The 19,134-nt window shown below is 31.0% G+C and overlaps 1 protein-coding gene across 1 annotated transcript; it reads right to left on the bottom strand.

The window, feature by feature from the left end:
- Nucleotides 1-5,134: 5,134 nt before the first annotated feature.
- On the bottom strand, nucleotides 5,135-17,376 carry LOC116777182 (laminin subunit gamma-1). Its single transcript, XM_032670577.2, has 29 exons — nucleotides 17,199-17,376; nucleotides 15,143-15,261; nucleotides 14,925-15,073; nucleotides 14,731-14,848; nucleotides 14,465-14,648; nucleotides 14,159-14,364; nucleotides 13,984-14,087; nucleotides 12,145-12,330; nucleotides 11,842-12,067; nucleotides 11,421-11,635; nucleotides 11,098-11,312; nucleotides 10,551-10,914; nucleotides 10,292-10,477; nucleotides 9,959-10,156; nucleotides 9,685-9,854; nucleotides 9,386-9,510; nucleotides 9,153-9,308; nucleotides 8,929-9,049; nucleotides 8,650-8,834; nucleotides 8,409-8,526; nucleotides 8,066-8,307; nucleotides 7,793-7,997; nucleotides 7,431-7,668; nucleotides 6,943-7,145; nucleotides 6,773-6,854; nucleotides 6,609-6,697; nucleotides 6,411-6,540; nucleotides 6,236-6,329; nucleotides 5,135-6,134 (listed from the first exon to the last, which is right to left on the bottom strand). Exons 1-29 carry the CDS (start codon nucleotides 17,325-17,327, stop codon nucleotides 5,984-5,986), a joined length of 4,908 nt encoding a protein of 1,635 aa, XP_032526468.1. The 5' UTR covers nucleotides 17,328-17,376; the 3' UTR covers nucleotides 5,135-5,983.
- Between the last annotated feature and the right edge of the window lie 1,758 nt (nucleotides 17,377-19,134).

The following is a 19,134-nucleotide window of genomic DNA, read 5'->3' as shown; positions in this document are numbered from 1 at the left end:
GGCGTTAACTCTATTCGGGCTCGACTTAGAATTACACACGTAAAGTAACATATTAATTTATGACCTCGTTGACAGATTTTATCTACGTCGCTCAGATTAACAACCAATTTAAAATTATTTCAAGAATTGTATTAAGCTTATATCATAATATCTAATGTTTTAAATATTCACTTTGTGTACTGTTTTCTATGCGTTAAGGAGATTTAAAATTCTAAATATTATTTATTATATGGATTGACCACTAAATTTGTGTTTTTTAGACAAAAAAAACCTTTTTAGTTTCATTAGTTTTTTAACATGGAATTATTGATGTAATAGATTTATTTGTATCAAGTCAAATTTGTGAATAATATAATAAGTGCCAAGTGGTGGAAACAAAGACTGTTATCTGATCGGCGTATTGATATCAGGCTCGTTTCAATCGCTTTTGCTTGCTCTGGTAATTCAGAGACGTAGGTGGGCTTTGAAAGTTCTGTTTGATCAAACCACTGCCCGAGGCGCAGACTCCCCTCAGTTCAATGATTGTTACTCCCTAATATTGTATGTATGGAGATTGGTCTTGTATTGTGTAACACAAACATTATTTGGCTAATCTAGCTGTTTGGTTTAACAGTCTAATTGGATGAATATTTACCAATGTTTGGCTTGATTCGGTCCGGTTATCAAGGGACTGAGATCAACTATAGCACGTCTAATTGAAACGGGAATTGTTAAAAAAACTTACAATAGTTCCAAGAATTATACTACTTTTTGTTTTTTAAAACGTTATTGTTACAAATGCAATATTCAAATTTGTTGTGTGTTGCTAGAAAAGACAGGATAGATGGCCGATATGCCTTTCCTGTCCCAAAGCATTTATCTGGTTATCTGTGGGTATTTTTACCGTAACACACATTGGTATGTAACACAAATTTATTGACGGTAAAATGAAGAAAAAATAATCCCACTTGTGTTACAAGTTGAATAAAAATTACAGATTAATATAAGAAATCTCTTTAAGAAATAATTATGAATACCACTTAAAAATCAATAAATTAGCATTTGCATTTATTGAAAGTTATTCTTTAATATATTTGTTTGGGAGAAAATATATATTTTGTCTTATAATAAACACCGTTATACGTTTTGTGCCTAATGATAAAGAAATATTTGTTACAATGTTAGCAGACAACAACCTTTGTTTTTTCCTTTCATTCGAATAACAAAATTGGATTTATATCTAGTATTTTTAGCTTACAATATTTTAAAGTTTTTATGTAATGAAAGGTTAGGGCACATGTATTAATTATGTAAAAAACAACCATTTGGTTATCCGAACCAATTTATTTATGCAACACAAGTATTATAAAGGTGTTTTAACGAATTTTCACATTAGTTTATTCTTTTTTTATACTTTTCTAAGCATGAAATCTCTTTTTACACTAAGTTCTTTTCTACTAAAATAGAACATTCGTTAAAGAGACACGATAGTTCAATAAATATCTCAGAAAGCCAAGTGCAAAATCCATTTGCCTAATATTTACCACCAAAAACATTTGCAAAGCCATCAGAAGTTTAATAGGTACATTTGGTAGAACGTAACGCAACATTTTATCAGTATTATGTGGTCAAGGACAATGGTCATGTGCTAGATAGTAAAATTAATAAAATTTCAAGAGAACATATATCTACCACTAAATTTGATCAATTATTTACTGAAAGTGACGGTTATTTTGTCATCAATGTAAATACCAAGAATTTTTTCACTTTTATTGACTGTGCGGCGAAATTAATTACTCTTTCTCATTCTCTACTACTTTTGTTTTCTTCGCTTAGTGTAGAATGACATTTTTTAACTAATTTTCTGAATTTTAATTATAGGAACTATTTAAAAATATAATATTATTTATTATAAGTAAAGGCAATAAACATTAATTTGTGCCATGTTAGTTACTACTACGTTATTGTTCTATGAATATTTTAGGGTTGGGTAGAGGTTAGCAAAATTTGAATTATGCAGGTCATACCTGACTACTTATTAAAGGGGAACATAAATAAGTTTACGAAAGCAAATTAAATATGATCTTTATAGAGTAATATCACCCAATATATTTTTTTTGTAATATTCATTTTCCTTCATTTTAGATAAAAAGGATCCTTAATAAATTTTCCGAACACATTATTTTCCTTATACCGAATAAATTTCTCTAAGTGTAAATTCGATACTTCCCCAGGAGAGGAAAAATCAAACCTGTTTAACCTTCTAAGTGGCATACCTGATACAGAACCAGAAAACTCACTGTGAGCTATAAATAAATCAATTTTCAACCGCGTGGGGTGTCCACATAGCCTGGGGAACCCTAAATTTCACTAGGGTGTCACTAAATCACAGTTATTGTTAAATACAATGTCCGAACAGCGGTAATATCGTAGGTATAGTTAAAGTGATTCGGTAAGTATAATTATATTAAATATTAACTAGTACAATTAGCTTTTATGAGATTTAAAATCATCATACCTAGACGATATGTAAAGGTCATGTTAAGAATATTTAAGACTATATATATACATATGTCTCTGGCTTCCAACGAAAATCAAAAATAGCCAAAAATTTAGCAATTTTTAAAGTTACTAAATAGTTATAAAACGCCATCCTAGAATATATGACCCTATGACACTTGAACAAATCTCTGTCTTTATATTTAAACTTTAGTACTTTATTTTATAGTACCGATAACTATCATTTTTCTGTGTATTTAAATGAAAATTTATTTTTGATAGTATTTTAAAGAAAATTGAACTTTCTCGTTACGTTCACCTTACTTTAAGACTAGTATAATATTTCTTTCTAAAGTTACGTCAATGAAATTTTAATTTGTCAAATTAAAATTTTTTCCCCTCAGCTACATTTTAAACTTTAATCTGAAGGAAAAAATTTTAACGTGGGGACGAATTTTATTACCGAAAAGTTAAAAAAATATATAAGTTACCATCTTTTTATAACACTTAAAGGTAACTTCGTTCCAAATTCCTCTGCGTTTGCCGATTTCATTAAGACGTAACTGACTAATTAATTTTTTGTAGTCTAAATTAAACTGGAAATGGACGATGAAAGATGTTCATTCGTGCGAAAATTTATATTTAATTTTATTTAAACAGTATTTTTAACGTCCAAAGCTAGTTAAAAAATTTATCAAGGTAAACGTATAACGTAAGGTATAATATTTAAGACTTTTGAGGGTATACATAAAGAATAATATGGGTTTCTGATTTGTATATTCTTATTCTGATATTTTTATTATTCTATATTTGACTATGTATGACTATACTATATATATGACTCGCAATATTATTGCAATTTACTTTCCGTTATATCGTCTGCCCGTGATGAAGGTTACGGTAAAGTACCTAATCTTATAATACGAAAAAATTCATGTTCCTCAACATTTAATTTATTATTAATGAAATGTTTCTCAGTATTTTTAATAAATTAAGATTTATTTATTACAAATAATAATATTCATCGAAAACAATTTAATCAAAAACTATTTAATTTTTAGTAAATTTATGTCTCATAATGTATTGAAATAATGTTAAGAGGATATAAATACCATTATGAAATCAAATTATAACTAATAGACAAAATAAATATCGCTTCCTATTCAAATTCACGTAATATTTATGTTCTCTTTATACAAAAGGCGTGAACACTCTTATATATTGAACTACGTACCTACGTAAACTACTTTTTCGTGATGAATTTTTATAATATTTTTGAAACTACCGTAATTTTGTCTACTTTTTTCTTCATCCTAACCACATTCATTCAGGGAGTTAGTTTGGTACGTATGTATGTAATTAAGAAAACTTTTCGGATTATCCCAGTTTTCCACTCGCAGTAACCAATGTAACGTGATCTTGTTCCCCCTTTTTGGTATTCATAAAACGGGACTCCGGCGAGTGATCAGCGCTAAATTGAGGGTCATAGTAAATTGGGCGCTTTATCCCATTTTTCGGCCACTTATTTAGTTTTAGTTTATCGTCGTATTTTGGAAGCAGTGAGCCCCCAGACAGTGAGAAATTTCCCAATTTTGTTGTTGCAAATTTGTTTTGTTAGTTACATGGTTTTACTGGGAGCTGAGAAATTCGCTAATTTCTTTCTTGTATATTCAGTATCATATATTCAGTAAATTAAAATAGTCTAACAAAAAAAATCAACATATCGTTTCACTTATAATATTAATAATAATTATATAAGTACATACATATTAATAGTAATTTAATTGAATATTTATATGTAATAAACACTTATGCCAAATAATGATAATAATAATAAGAAATAAGATAATTTTAAAGTAAAAGTGGACGATATTACGATACTACGAGCATAACGATATTGAAACAAGAAATGTTTAAGGGAACTGTAGCATAGATAAAGTAGCTATATGGATATAGAGCACTAAGGTACCTACCTATAACACTCCAGAAGATAGGTAGAGTAAGTGTTACATTTGAAAACAAAAAGAAAATTCAGTGAAATGCTTGCCATAAATTGTTTTTCTCGCGGGAGTTGTACCCGTTTGCATACCGACTTAGTAGGGTTACCAAAAATAACAGAATGAGTAATTCTATAATTTTTGTTAATTTAAATATGGTATGATTATGTAAAAGTATAAATAAAACTTATTGTTTTATGCCATAAGATTTGATTAAATAAATAACATACAAGTTGTAACGAGCACGGAATTTGTGTATTATTATGGATTTTTCATATTAACGGTCGTGAAGAGAATGTAAAGTAACGCTTACATACGCATACTCATTACGCATTTATCATGCAAAAATTCTGATTTTATATATTTATTTAATTTTAAGATTAAGTTGTATGCACACACTCTTTCAACTTACACCCTATACGGCCGCACTACGCACACAATCTTTTGTATGGGGTCACGCTTATACCGTGCTATTTTCACATTTGAATTACATTGTTATAGCCCCTGTATGTTGTTATAATTTCCCACGTGTCAGACTGAATACAGGCAATATGTTACATATCTCAACCATCGAAATGATCTTTAATATCAACAAGCAATTATTTTTATGCCTTAAAAATATGAGGTAGCGAGCTTTACGTGTAATGAAAAATGTATAGTATCTTAAATTTTTATTACAAATAAATAAACTAAAATTAAAATTAATTTTTTGTATATTTTTTTTTGTTCAGCAAATACAAATATTATAATAAAATTCTAAAATACACATCTCTTGTTATTCATCTTTGGCGAAATATGAGTCATAATAATTTTTTATCGATGTTTATCTGTACTGCAAATAATTATAGCAATAGTAACGCAACGTTTCGTTCAATACCTTAATCATATATATTTACAAACTGAAACAGTCAACTCAGTACACTACTTAGATATTTTTATGTGAATCAAACGAAACTTATCGCATTAAACAAAACCTTAAAAATTAAATAAATGGGTTTAGCTCTAATTAAGTATATAGATTAAAAATATAAATGCATTAGATAAGTACAAAAATATATAATCAAAACAAAACCAGTTACATATCAAGTTTAGCATTAAGGTGTTGGATTTTATACTTTAAATTATTTGTGTTTCTTTTAAATTATTACTAACATTTCATTTTATTTTATAATAAACTTTAGCATTAGAGTACAGAATATGAATATTAAAAAAAACGAAATATTAATCTAAAAGTTAAACTTTTATATTGTGAGAATATTCAAACTTAGGTTTTTTTTTTATAATGATATGAAAGAACACAAATGACAATATTTAGGTGTTATAAAAATATTTTTCCAAACATATATATTTTTAAAACAAATAAAACCATTTCATCAATTCTAAATATAAGTTAATATCAAAATACGACAAATTGAATTAAGATGTTGTTTTAGTGCATACTAATACATATTTAATATTCCCCTAATCGTTCGTATAAAGAGGAATGTAGTGTGCTAAATATGCTCTGCCTATCTAAAGCTTGCGGGTCTACTTGGACCTTCAGTCGGCTCGAGTACGATCCGTTTGTAGCAACCGTCCGGTAGCTGATCCAAGATATCCTTGATATTGTCCACTTCACTGCGAAGCTCATCATGTTCCTCCTGATATTGCTTCATCCACCTGGGGGAAATTGATACATAAAATTGTATGAAATGGTATAACATTTTATATTTATTTTGTATTAAAAAGTATAAATCACTACAAATAAAAGTATAAACTACCTTTGGTGGTTATTCTTAGCCTCGGTTAAGGATTTGATTTTGCCATCCAAATCAACTTCCAATAAGGCAGCTTCAGATTTGTCGAGACTTTCCTCTAAAAGGTTATTATAATTTATAACATAGGAAAACTTATCAATGTTGTCAATGTTATTTTATTTAAAGGAATATCACATACGTAATCTGTCGAGCGCAGCATCGTCTAGAGTTGGTAGATTCTGCAACTCGTCCATAATGACCTTCAAGTCTTCCAAACCTTTTGAGACTTGTTTTTCAGCCTCCCGAGCGTCAGTGTTGGCTTGGCCCACCTAATATTTTGATGATTAAATAACACTTTGAGGAATTTTACTAAACAAAATTTTCAATTATTGCTTACCTTCATTTTAGCATCCCTAGTAAGCTGCATATTTTCATCAGCTTGTTTTTCAAGTACTTGTATCTGCTTAGCCGTCCCCTTTACACGAGCTGAAAGAATGAAAAAAGTCATTATATATAACTTTAACATGTATATGTTTAAATTGACTTGAAAACAATACTGACTTGATAATTTATCAGCTTCATCCCGAAGCTTTCCAGCTTCCACTCGATATGATGAGGCTTTTTTTCGTATTTCGTGTGCTGCCTAAAATTGTATATAAAATATAATTTTTCATAACAAAGTTTATTGCAAATAAATTCTATTTCAGTATTATTTTTTAAGAAATAAAAACCTCAGAAGCCTTATCAGCATATTCTTTTTGTGCCTTCTGAGCTAAATCCCGAGCTTCTTTGGCCTTATCACTTGCAGTAGTGAGCTCTTCACTAATACTAGTGATGCTTTCTTCAGCCAGAGCTACTTTCTCCTGAACTCCGGGAACATCTAGTGCCGCTTGTTCTGCCTGCTGTCGCGATTCCGTCACTTGATCACTAAATTCTGCGGAATAATTTATGGAATCAAAAACTATTAAAATTTTCCTACAAAAGAGGTAAAGAGTTATTTTAGTCTGTAAACTAATGTAATAAACTAATCTAATAAAGTCAAATAGTGTCATATTTATAAATTGGTAAACATATCTATAAATTGTAAGCCAACATTTTTTTAAATATTTTATTACATTGATTGCTACACAATTTATTGCTATTTCTGAAATAAACGTCCTGGAAATAATAATTACTATTCAAACTTATATATTTTTTCTATAATAAATCCCTTTCATACCCTTTAAGGTCTTATATATTTCATTGGCATCTTTTAATGTAGCTTTAGTAAGTTCGACATCATTTTGTGCCTGAGCACGCAACTGGTCCAGTTTTGCCAGTAAATCATAAAGTTCATCTTGTCTGTCGTGACCCTGTTCTAAGAGGTCCTTGCCTCGTCGAATTTCATCATCCAAAGCCTGAAGAGTATCTTCAGTTACTGATATTAACTGTTCTAACTCTGCAGATTTTTCATCGATCTGTTATAAAATATAATATTTATTAATATACTTAAATAATATTCTTTAATTCGACAATAAATTTAAAAACACTGTTTAAAAGATTAGTTATAATTGCTCTATAATAAAATAATTTCATTCTTACTGTTCTATTCATTTCCATAGAGTCTTGACGTAATTTGCTGAGTTTAATGTCTGGCAATAATGTGGTATTGACTTCAGCATAGAGACCCAATGCCTCATCGTAGACAGTCTTTGCTCTTTTTAAAGCCTGTCCAGCAAGCTCAGACATACTACTTAGTTTACCAGATGCTGCATTTAGTTCAGTGGCTAAAATTTGCACTTCATTGCTACAAACAAAAAAAAAAACTCTCATTATCTAGTAAAGAAATGTATGCACTCCTTGTTAATTAGTTACCTTATATTTGCTTGTTTCTTTATACCATCCTTAGCAATTATATGAGCTGCCACAGATGTGTTTAATGCTTTTTCAGCTATGTCTCTAATATTTCTGGCATCCTTTTCTAATTTTTCTGCCAAAAGTCGCGACTCTTTAGCCAAAGCAGACATATCTACTGATTGTTTTCCAAATTGATCAGATCTATTGCGAGCTTTAGCTAAGGCAGCAGCTCCTTCACCGTCAAGATATTCTAATGCACTCTGTAAATTGGTAAGTCCAATATTGGTATTAAAAATTAACACCTTTCGGTAGTAAAGCAACTTTAATATATAAATATCGTCGCTCTTTGAGATAAACTTACATTAATTTCTTTTTGTGCGGCTTCAATAGTTTCTTCAGCTTTAGACACGTTGCCTTTACTTCTTTCTATAGATTCATTACCTTCATAGCTCTCATCCTCGATCTTGAACAACATGTTTCTGTAAAGAATACCTTATTACAATAATTATATACTTTAAATAAACATGATTTATTTCTTAATCTTACAAATATTGATTTAGACATTTAAACACCCTCCAAGTTATGAACTATGTATATAGTACCTGACATCAGCGAGTCGATCAGAAAGGTCAGCCAAATTGTTAGTTAAACTTGAACTAGGCCCATTACCAAGTTCTGCTTCTGCTTCTTGAACGAGTCTATCTATATCAGCTCTCACACGTTGTAACTCATTATCAAAGTCCGCATTTTCAATAACTGTCGGTGCTTTCGATATTTTTCCAAGTATCTGCAAGTATTAATGTGTATTAATAGCATAATGATAAAATGTCAAATCTGCGTAAGTGATAGTAATCATATTTTAAAAAATACTGATTCTCTACATTATCTAACTCCTTAAGCTCCTTTCTGTGCTGATTAACTGCATCTTGAACGAGGTTGTAACATGGCGGACAATCTTCACAGCCCTGTCCATCAGTGCGTGGTCTCTTATTTTCCATACACCTATAAAGCATTTCAGAGGTATGGAATTGACTTTTTTATATATATTCTTTGAAAAATGCCAGCTATATTCTTCAAAGGATTAAAAATTAATATTAAAACGTACCGATCACATCGCCGCCCTTCGACGTTTTGTTGGCAAGAACACTGTCCGAGCATGTCACACTGATAGTTAGTGGAACCCCACTCATCGCAATCACAATTATTACAGCCATCACTCGAAAACCCATAGTGATAAGCGAGGCAACGGTCGCAGTGAATCCTAAAATTATTGTTAAGTTGTTAAAATGATATTATATTTAAATATAATAAGGTCTTAATTTCATTCATATTTCCTACCCGTCTATTCCAGGTTTACAGTAACATTGTCCGGTGACAGAATTACAGGTACCATTGTAGGAGCCTTCTAAATTACAATCGCAAGCTCGGCATCCCTCGCCAGAACTGATGTCAAAGTATCCATCCTATTGATGACATAATTTGAAATACCATATTAACTAAACGTTTGATTTAAAAAAAAAACATTTAAAAGATTCTATTTTATTATATATCAACTCATATAAATTATTTACACCAAACAATGAAGGACTAACAAAATTAGGCGAATATAACGAAAGGCAAAGTTGTAAATATTTTACCTCACATTGGTCGCAATTCTTTCCGATAACATGAGGCATACATGAACAAAACCCTGTAAGACCGTCACATTGAGGAGGTCCCTCTGCACTCACTAAAGTACCAGCCTCATGGCACTGACAAGGCTTGCAATCGCCCTTCTTTTTTTGATCCAAGGCATCGCCAAAATAGCCTATAATAAACAGTGATCTCTAAATTACTCTTGAAATATTACTCGTCTTCTGAGGAAGATACCGATTTGATAACAAAAACCTAACGATTTGGAAATCTACCTACCGCTTAAACATTTATCGCAATGTTCTCCTGCTGTATTGTAAATACATTTAAGACATTCTCCAGTAGTTCTATTACAATTTCCAACTGCGTTAGGATCGACGTTTCCATTACATTGGCACTCTACACACTCTTGTGAATTTCCAAACTGACCAGTAGGATCACCAAAATGGCCGTCTGCGCATACCTCACATCTTGGGCCTAGGGATTAAAAATAATATTTTATATATGCATGTATTTAATTGTAAAATTATATGTTTCTTTTCCCATTTTTAAAATAGGCATTTGAATATCAAGTACATAATATTGTAGAATATTGAATAACTAAATTCTTACCGGCATATCCAGAAGGACAGTCTGTACAAACAATACTTTGATCCATGAGTTGTATACAACCGCTGTCTTTAGGACAGGGACACGGCTTGCAGTCGTCAGGTGTTCCAGCTATAGCATTTCCATAGAAGCCTTTTGCACACAACTCACAATTGCTGCCAGTGGTGTTATGCTTACAAATACAAAAGCCTGAAATTTAACATTTTATGTACAAGACTATTTAATTTAAAACCATGAAGTATATCAAAGTATTTTAACATACCAGTAGCTGTATCACATATGTGTGCATGACCATTACAATCGCAAGGAATACAAGTCGAGTAAGGACCTCCATTTGCTGGTTCATGCTTAAAACCTGGTGCACATTCTTCGCAATAATCACCAACGTACGCTTTTGGACAAGAACACTTTTCAACCCAGTTTGCCGGTGCAGATCCTTTTTCTCTACCGATCTTAGCCGTATCCAATTTGAAATTCATTAAGTATCCCTGTCCACCTTTGTTGTAAGTTCCTCTTATTTTAATAGCCGTTAAGTTTTGAAGAATAGATATAAACTCAAAGTTTGAAAGTGTGGGGGTCCACCCATACCGAGGATCCTCGTGAAGTCTAAATGCGTATTCTTGACCCTTAAATAATAATTACTTCAATAACATCTTTTAAATCTAATATTATTTATATAATAAATTGTATCCATAAAATTTTGAATACACGTTTTGTACGTTTAAATTCGCTTTCATAAAGTAGTTCGCAGGATAGCTCATTCGCTTATACGTCGCAATGCAATTAATTTACACAAAATGATAATATACCTGATCAGTAGGCTCGGGATTATTTTGACCGTATATATTCATCGATATTGAAGTGCGAGAGCCTTCAAGAATAATATCTTGAGAGGAAGGATAGCCCCGTTTTTCACCCAGACGTAGGTTAAATTTCAAGTCGTGATTATAAGACTGCCTTTGATCTCCAAGGAATTGGTTTGAAGCGAGGAAGTACACAACTTCGGTATCCTTTGAAGAAACAGCTAAAATATATATTATTTAATGAAAATCTCATTTTTCAAAAATGAAATTGCTAACTAAACTTAGGTAATTTTGGTTTGTATCATTTAAGTTACCACTATTAAACTTACCGATATTTTGGGTATTCGCATTAAATTGAAGAGTAGCTGGTTTGTGATTGCTGTCTTCAGCATTCCATTTTTCCGCATCTCTTATGAAATGTGCACTCAGCTCGTGGGCTTGGTACTTGGGCGCTGAAGTACATTGAGAAGAATGACCAAAACAGAAGCATGGCGTACATCCAAATTCATTTTCCAAGTCTAAATTAAAGAAACCGGGCTTGCACCTAAAATTTAAAAACAAAAAGTATGCCATTATATTAAGTGCTTTTGAATTAGATAAATCAGTTGTTATTAATTTCATAGTTTGGATTGATCTAGCGCTATTAACTAAATAATCATAAAATTTTTAACCATTTTGAACATGAAGTCATCTTACGTGAATATATTATTTTATAATTTATGTTGTTGAAAATAAAGTAAAGCAACTTACTCTCTACATTGCTTGCCTTCGACATTTTGTTTGCAGAAACAGCGTCCAGTAATAGGATCGCACTGTGGAGTGTTATCAAAAGATCCGGATTCATTACAGCCACAGGGCTTGCATCCCTGGTTTGTAAATTCATAATGATTAGGTGCACAAATGTCGCACTTATCACCTGTCACACCTGGTTTACATTGACATTTTCCTTCGGCATTACACTGTAGACTTCTCGAACCTAACAATATATTGATTGTAAATTATTTTTCACTACAAAATGAACAAGTATTATTACTACAATATATTTTGATTTACCTGTAGGGTTGCAATTACAAGGCATGCATATGTCCTGCATACTCTGGAAATAATTCTCCTTACAGCGTTCGCAGTTAGGACCGTCTCGATTTTCAGAACAGTCCATACAATGTCCTCCATGCCCCGTATTCTCATAAAGATCCTTATCAAAGTAACACTTATTGGAGAACCCGTTGCAATTACATGCTGTAGAAAAATATAAAGATTGTTACACCTTACAGTGTGGTTTTTATTTTTAAACCGCTCAGCACGCTCTTCTTAATTTTATAAATATATTTATGTATAACAAGATATGAGAAAATGGATGTTGTTATTCATTTATATCATTATTAAGATAGAAAATATAAATCAAAATTGTTTGTGACGTAATACACATGTACAATTTATATTTACATGAAATATTGAAAAAAATAATCAATAACAAATATTTTTAACGTAATATGTACGTCGCCTAGCAAATTAAATCAATTCCTAGTAAAGTTATTTTAATATTACGTTAGAATTATAAAAAATATATCTTGGAAACTGTTATTACCATTTAAATTTTACTCGAGGATTTGGATTAAAAAAATCAACATATACCTTTCTTCCTACCATTACTTTCCTACCACTCAAAAAACTTAGTTACATTGTTTTGTTCCAATGTCGTAGTTTTCTTCTAAAAATAATAGAAGAGAAGAATAAAGTTGTAGCTACCAAACAAGTGATTAATGCTATTGCTGACATTCTGATCAAAATGTAATAAATTATAAATTACTAATTTAGATAAGAAGTGAAGCCCATTCACTAATAATAATTGTCGGATTGGATATTAGAATAAATAAAAAAAACATCAAGTTAAAAAAACATCAATTTTTATAATAGTTTTCTTCATAATTAAGTAATTTTATTACAGCGTATCTTTATATTTCTTTATGTTTAAGCTATTTTGAAAATTATAACCTCCCTAGTGATCAGGGGTGGGGGGAAGGATCATGTGTTGGACTTTCTACAACTTCTTAATTATACCAACTAGCCACTAGTGTGCCCTTTATCTAGCCATTTTCCAAAACAAAAATTACGCAAGGTTTTACTGATGGCTGCTTTATTATTAACGGCGAAATCATTTAGCTACCTGTGTGGTCGAAATATTGAATGTCTCCTTTTATTTAATAAACTATTTAAAGGTTATCACGTTCTCCCAGAGCGAAACAACAAAACTCAACGTATTGTCACATCTAAACACAGCTTACATCGCAGCTGGGAGAGCGCAAACCTTTAAATCTCGACAAATAGAAGATTTGTTAGTACTACCCAAAACATAGTAATAATCTATGTAACTCGGAAAGTAAAGGAACTTTGCCTAAGCTTTACCAATCAATTCCCCGAAATAGTCTTTATTGCCGTTACAGTGTTTTTCCCTTCTGAGAAGGAAGGCCACTATGAGATCTTAGTGAATTTGTTCATCCTCCTGGCGGGTGTATTGTATTTAGGTAACTTGATTTCTTGCAATTATAAGTAAGTCTTGTGCTTAGGTACAAATACTGCTTAGGCTATTAAGCAGCTATTGCCTAGCAGAGCAAAGCTCTTCGAATGTTGGTCTACTGTTAGAGGTGTGACAGTACCTTTTTTTTCAAAATTCACATCATATCATAAATGGTGCGTTTTACAAATTGTTAAAAATATAAGAAAGAGCTTTTTGTTGGATTAACATTCTCATTGTTACGATTAGTCAGTTTTAATTCTTTTTTTATATATTTTTTTTTAGCAATTGCGTGTATCCAATACTTATGTACTAAAAATAAACAAAATTACGCAAGTCAATAAATTCGCAAAGTCTAACACGTTAAAGCAACTTACCCTTGCATTCATGTACATTAGTTGGTGAAGCGCGACCCCATGGAGCATCGTTGTAAAAATCTAAACATCTTTCACATTCCTTGCCTGCAGTATTGTGCTCGCATCTACAATCGTTCAAAGGGGTCAGTTTTATCTAAATCTTTTAATGGCATATGGATTTTTTTAATAGAACTACCTGCAATATCTAACTCGAGAACCATCAGGCATTTCCTGGTTTTCACAAACAGAAGCATGGCCATTACACTTGCATCGAGCGCCGACAGCTACATCAGCAATGGCGTACCAATAAGATTGCAATACTTGTACGTCGCCGAATATCTCGTCACCGAAGGTGTTAAGGCGATCAAGGGAAATACGCAAGTCAGTAGCAGTAACCCATTCCTGTTAAAATAAAATATATATGGCGTTTATAACATATATTACTTTGGCATACATGTGTATATTTACATATAATGTATACAATCAATAATAGTGTCATTACTTGTAACTCAGGACTGCTATCAAAAGTATAAGCCGAAGGTCTGCCTTCGAGAGTAGAAAATAAAACGTTTCCTCCAGACAATGGCGAAATATCTGAATACTCGCTAGTGCAAAGTGCTTTCGTCTCGGCTCCTATTTCCGCAGCGCGCTGTTCCAATACACCATATGTATCACGACATGAAGCACTGCAAAATATGGATAGTGTGAAACATATATATATATTCATAAGATTCCGGATAAGTTGTAAGGTTGATAATAAAAGCCTACCTAAAATACTGATAGGGTTCCCATTCTGAATCTTCGCTGGCCTTTTTATAAATTGCAAAACTTTGGGGCCTTGGAGAGTAGAAAACGATACGTACATAGGTGATATCATATGCCTTCCCTGTTTTTATAGTAATATAATTAAAAAATGTATAATGTTAATGTAAAAATCACATTAAGTAAAATAAGATAAGTACCTAAATGTAACGTTAAATTGACTTGATTTGGATACTGTATTCCTTCCTTCATTGTTTCTGACTGCCACCACGTCTGATTGTCTTGTTCGTAATGGAGATCAGTTAAATAATAACTTGAAAATTGTCCCGGCTGACAGAAGTCACAGGAACTGAAGAAGAGGAAATGATATTATAGATACAATATTTTAGCACGATTATATAATTATGTATAATATTACCGCATAGATGTTCCTGCCGAGGTTTGTATGCAATACATCTTTCCTCCGTTGTCTCCACATGTGTTCGTCGTCTCCATTTGTACCATGAAAGCGGCATTCTCAAATTCCGGTATACATCTCTGTAATTAATGAAGATATAAATTACGTATTTTTGAAATATTTAGAGTATAAAAAAGTAATATGATTATAACTCAAGAATATGCTTGAACCTAATGTAACATTATTAACTTTATCCTAAGAATTACTTTTTCATACTTCCTAATAAATGACTAAATATCATATTGTTATGTTTAGTGTACAACAATAAAGTGTTTAAGTCATAATAAATGTATTGTTTATTTTATAAGTCTTTAAGTTAACGAACTCTCGAACAAAAGTTAAAGAAGATTTATATATTCCGAGAAGGATCGCTCTTTTGGTGGTTAATAAAATAGAAAATACAAGGAAACTGATTTACGATTGTCTTCGCAGATGGTGATTTTGCCGCCAAAATAGTAAAACTATATTTAGAACTTGCTCAAAGCAACACGTCTAACGCAACAGTCTCATGTAACCATAATACAAATGAAATGTTAATGTAAATATTATATTAATATCATTATCAATCACAAACGAAGCAATACAATTTTAACATTGGGCATTAAATGGTAATATAAATAAGACTGTCATTTGTTTAAGACTTCTTATTTATTTTGAGGTCACGTATCCCGCAAGTAGTACAGTCAATGACTCCTTTGTTACATAGATTAAAGAATATCTCAGAATTATTAATGTATTTTTACTTTATACATTATTTAAATCACTCAACATATTACTAGTGACCTAGTATTATGTTGGTTAATTGTGTAACTCGATCATATTCTTTGTTTTCTATAAATTAACAACATAAACGAAAAATATGTTATATTTACAGAATTTAATATAATAATATAAAAAAATTAACGTTCGTTTCTAATGCACGTACTGTTATTAAATTGCTGTGATATAACAAATTAGTTCAATTGACTATTCATCCGCAAGAGATAAAACCAACCAGTTAGGATTTTACAATAATTTACGATTTTAAGATAAAAAAAATGACGTAGTCTTATAGAAGAACAGTGAAGTTACGAACATCTCATAATATTGAGATAGATATCTACATACATACTAATATACAAAAAAATATATATCTTTTATCAAAAGTTATTATTTCAACGCATAAATAGACTTTTCCTTCACAAGTAACTGTCTCGTTAGTAAGAGTGAGAAAAAATGACAATATAATGCTATATCATTAATTAATACGCTAAGGTACCACTAGAATTAAATATAACTAAAAAACATAATTATTAAAATTTCCTTTTAAATTATACAGTCTGATGACAAATTGTTGTAGTAGTTTAATAATTTAAATAAAAGCTGATAAATTAAAAAAGCTGTATGATATATCTGGGTACAACGGATGCAGCGATAAGTTCGTTCCGTTGGCCCCTGATAACGACACATTTGGCGTTGAGAGTAAACGAACTCGTGTCTCCACAGTATCAATTGACTTACAACATTTACTGGTATGTTCATTGATAACCTTTCGATAATCTGCCAAAACTAAAACTATACTAACGTCAATATTATCGACACATAACGAGACCGAGTTATTAGTTTTATGAATTAAAAATCAAGTCAACTATAAAATATGGATATGTAGAGAATAACTTATTAAAAGTTTAATATTATCTTCCTTGGAACTAATTTAGTACCTAAGTTACTGTATATTAATTAGTTATTGTTTTTCTCACAAAGAGATCTTGTTATTATCAGATATTCTATTTTAGTTCTTACATTCTTAAGATATAAAGTTTTATTAAAAACTTCACTGAATGTGTTTTTAAAAGGTACATGTTTTAAAACAATAGTAATATCTACAAATAGATATTTCCATTCATAACATTACAAAACATTACTGCAGCGACTCCACTTGAGTCATTAAATATAGATTATAAACAAAACTACGGAGATGTCAAAATTGACACAAACACAAAGTTTAAAAGCTCTGAAGCTAAAAAGGTGTACTTACTTGGGGTTGTCCATCATTTCTATAACAGGAAGCTAGTTTTTGTGATGTCCTATGTGTATGGAAGTTATCCTGTGCTGACGATATCGCCATAAACGTTAGAAAGTATGTGTAAATGAATGGGCGCGCCATTTTGTGTTAGCGCGTGGAGCTCGCGTCGACGCGCCTGCTGGTCGACCGAGTACTGACGCTCTTCTCGTTTCACAATATCATGCCAAAGACTACGGAAATAGAATCATACTTGAGAGTCGTTTGTCTCTCAGGGGACTCGAAATTCCGGAAATAATAAAAGGATTTAGATATTACACTATTCAAAAGTTTTAAAGTTAGTCTCAAGCAAATGTCTTTAAATAAAATGATGTAAAAATATATATTTAAGTAAGGCACATTACTGAAAAACATATAAAATTACTTTTTATCGTATTGAAAAAAACAGTTCGGTGAAATAATTTAAATTATAATTGCTTTAATTAAATATTTAAGTCTATAAAATATTTATTTTTCCCAAAATGAATTTATTCATTATTCAATTTAATTAATCACGTAAACATAATCTTTGAGGACTGGTGGAACATATTTCTAAGCGCGGCTCGGTGGCCTCATAGCGACTATTTTTTGTGAACGGACCTGAAAAGGTCTGAGCTTTTGTTTTCTGCCAGATTGCTACCATGTGCAGTCATTTAAGCAAAATTTACTAAACCGTGGAAATTTTGCTCGGTTCAGAGGAATTTAGGTTCTAAGCAATTATATTGTATAAAAACTATGCATACCATATGCGTATGTTCAGACATAATAGAAAGGTACTTAAAACTATTATAAAATAACTTTCATATTGAATAATTCTTCAAAAATATTATTCAAAGCTTTTGCAATTATGGCACTATGTTCAGCTTATGAACTATAACTCTGTCGATGATTGTCTCCTACTAGCTATAAATAAAATAACAGTTTATATTGTTAGGTGTAGTTTCTGAAATAGGTATTGTATGTGTTTTTGATTAAGTGTCGATAGATGCTGACGAAGTCGAATGCATTAGGTCATTGAGTAGTGCTATTTCATTCCTGATTCATTCTGTTTCACTCACACCAGGGCTTCAATGCGTCCTTTGATCTTTTCTCGGCTGTGCCCCTAAGGAAGTGGGCAATATTAAAGTTGCATCTGAGTTCGTGAAAATATAGATATTTTAAGGCACTTAGATTTTAGCAAATTGCAAAATATACCATCAAACATTCCATAAAATCTTCTATGATAGTATCACCTAACATAAAACTTCAATCAACGAAAATAAAACATTTTAATATTTTTAAAATTCTTAGTATAAAATAATGTTATTTAATAGCTTTTTTTTTGCTGCACTTTCGTTCGCATAAAATCAATTATAATATTCGGTTATTTTAAATATTCTTACATTCAATATTTGTCCGTAATTTTCTCAGGAACATGCGTCGTTAATTCATTTTAAATTCCAAAGCTTACATGTGGCAAACATCTGGTGAAACAACCTTTGGCTTAAATATATTTACATAGTTAATCAGGTCTATTATTTCATAATATAATATCCAATAGATAAGCCATGAATTTTGTGGATGAATTAAACACTTCTAGTAAGTAAAATTGTGTTGGCTCTTTATGAACATAATAGTTTGTTGGTACCCCAATGCTGCAGTACTTAAAATCCTCAGACAATATCTAATTTTAAAGTGTGAAGGAACTAAAGGAAGTTATTACTGCACGCAACAGTTCTAATCTTAAATAACTTGGATGGATGACGTTGACAAACTGAACCTAATTTTAGTGAACGCGGAAGCTGTGCTCGTTATAAGGTATGTATCATCCAAGGAAAGATAACGCGGTTCAAGGAACTCATAAAATACTTTTCAAGTAATAAAATTTTTTAATAATAAGATTTTTAACAACATTTAAATTTCCAAAACACCC

Source organism: Danaus plexippus, chromosome Z, assembly GCF_018135715.1.
Source record: "Danaus plexippus chromosome Z, MEX_DaPlex, whole genome shotgun sequence".
In the NCBI taxonomy this organism is placed as follows: domain Eukaryota; kingdom Metazoa; phylum Arthropoda; class Insecta; order Lepidoptera; family Nymphalidae; genus Danaus; species Danaus plexippus.
The sequence above is the reverse complement of the archived record's forward strand: the minus strand, read 5'-3'. Positions and strand labels throughout refer to the sequence as shown.

Excerpts from the sequence above, each read along its gene's own strand:
- LOC116777182 (XM_032670577.2), bottom strand. The coding sequence starts at position 17,327 with ATGGCGCGCCCATTCATTTACACATACTTTCTAACGTTTATGGCGATA. Across the intron at positions 15,074-15,142 it reads TCGGCAGGAACATCTATGCG|TTCCTGTGACTTCTGTCAGC; the intron begins GTAATATTATAC and ends CCTCTTCTTCAG. Across the intron at positions 14,849-14,924 it reads CAATTTAACGTTACATTTAG|GGAAGGCATATGATATCACC; the intron begins GTACTTATCTTA and ends CTATAAAAACAG.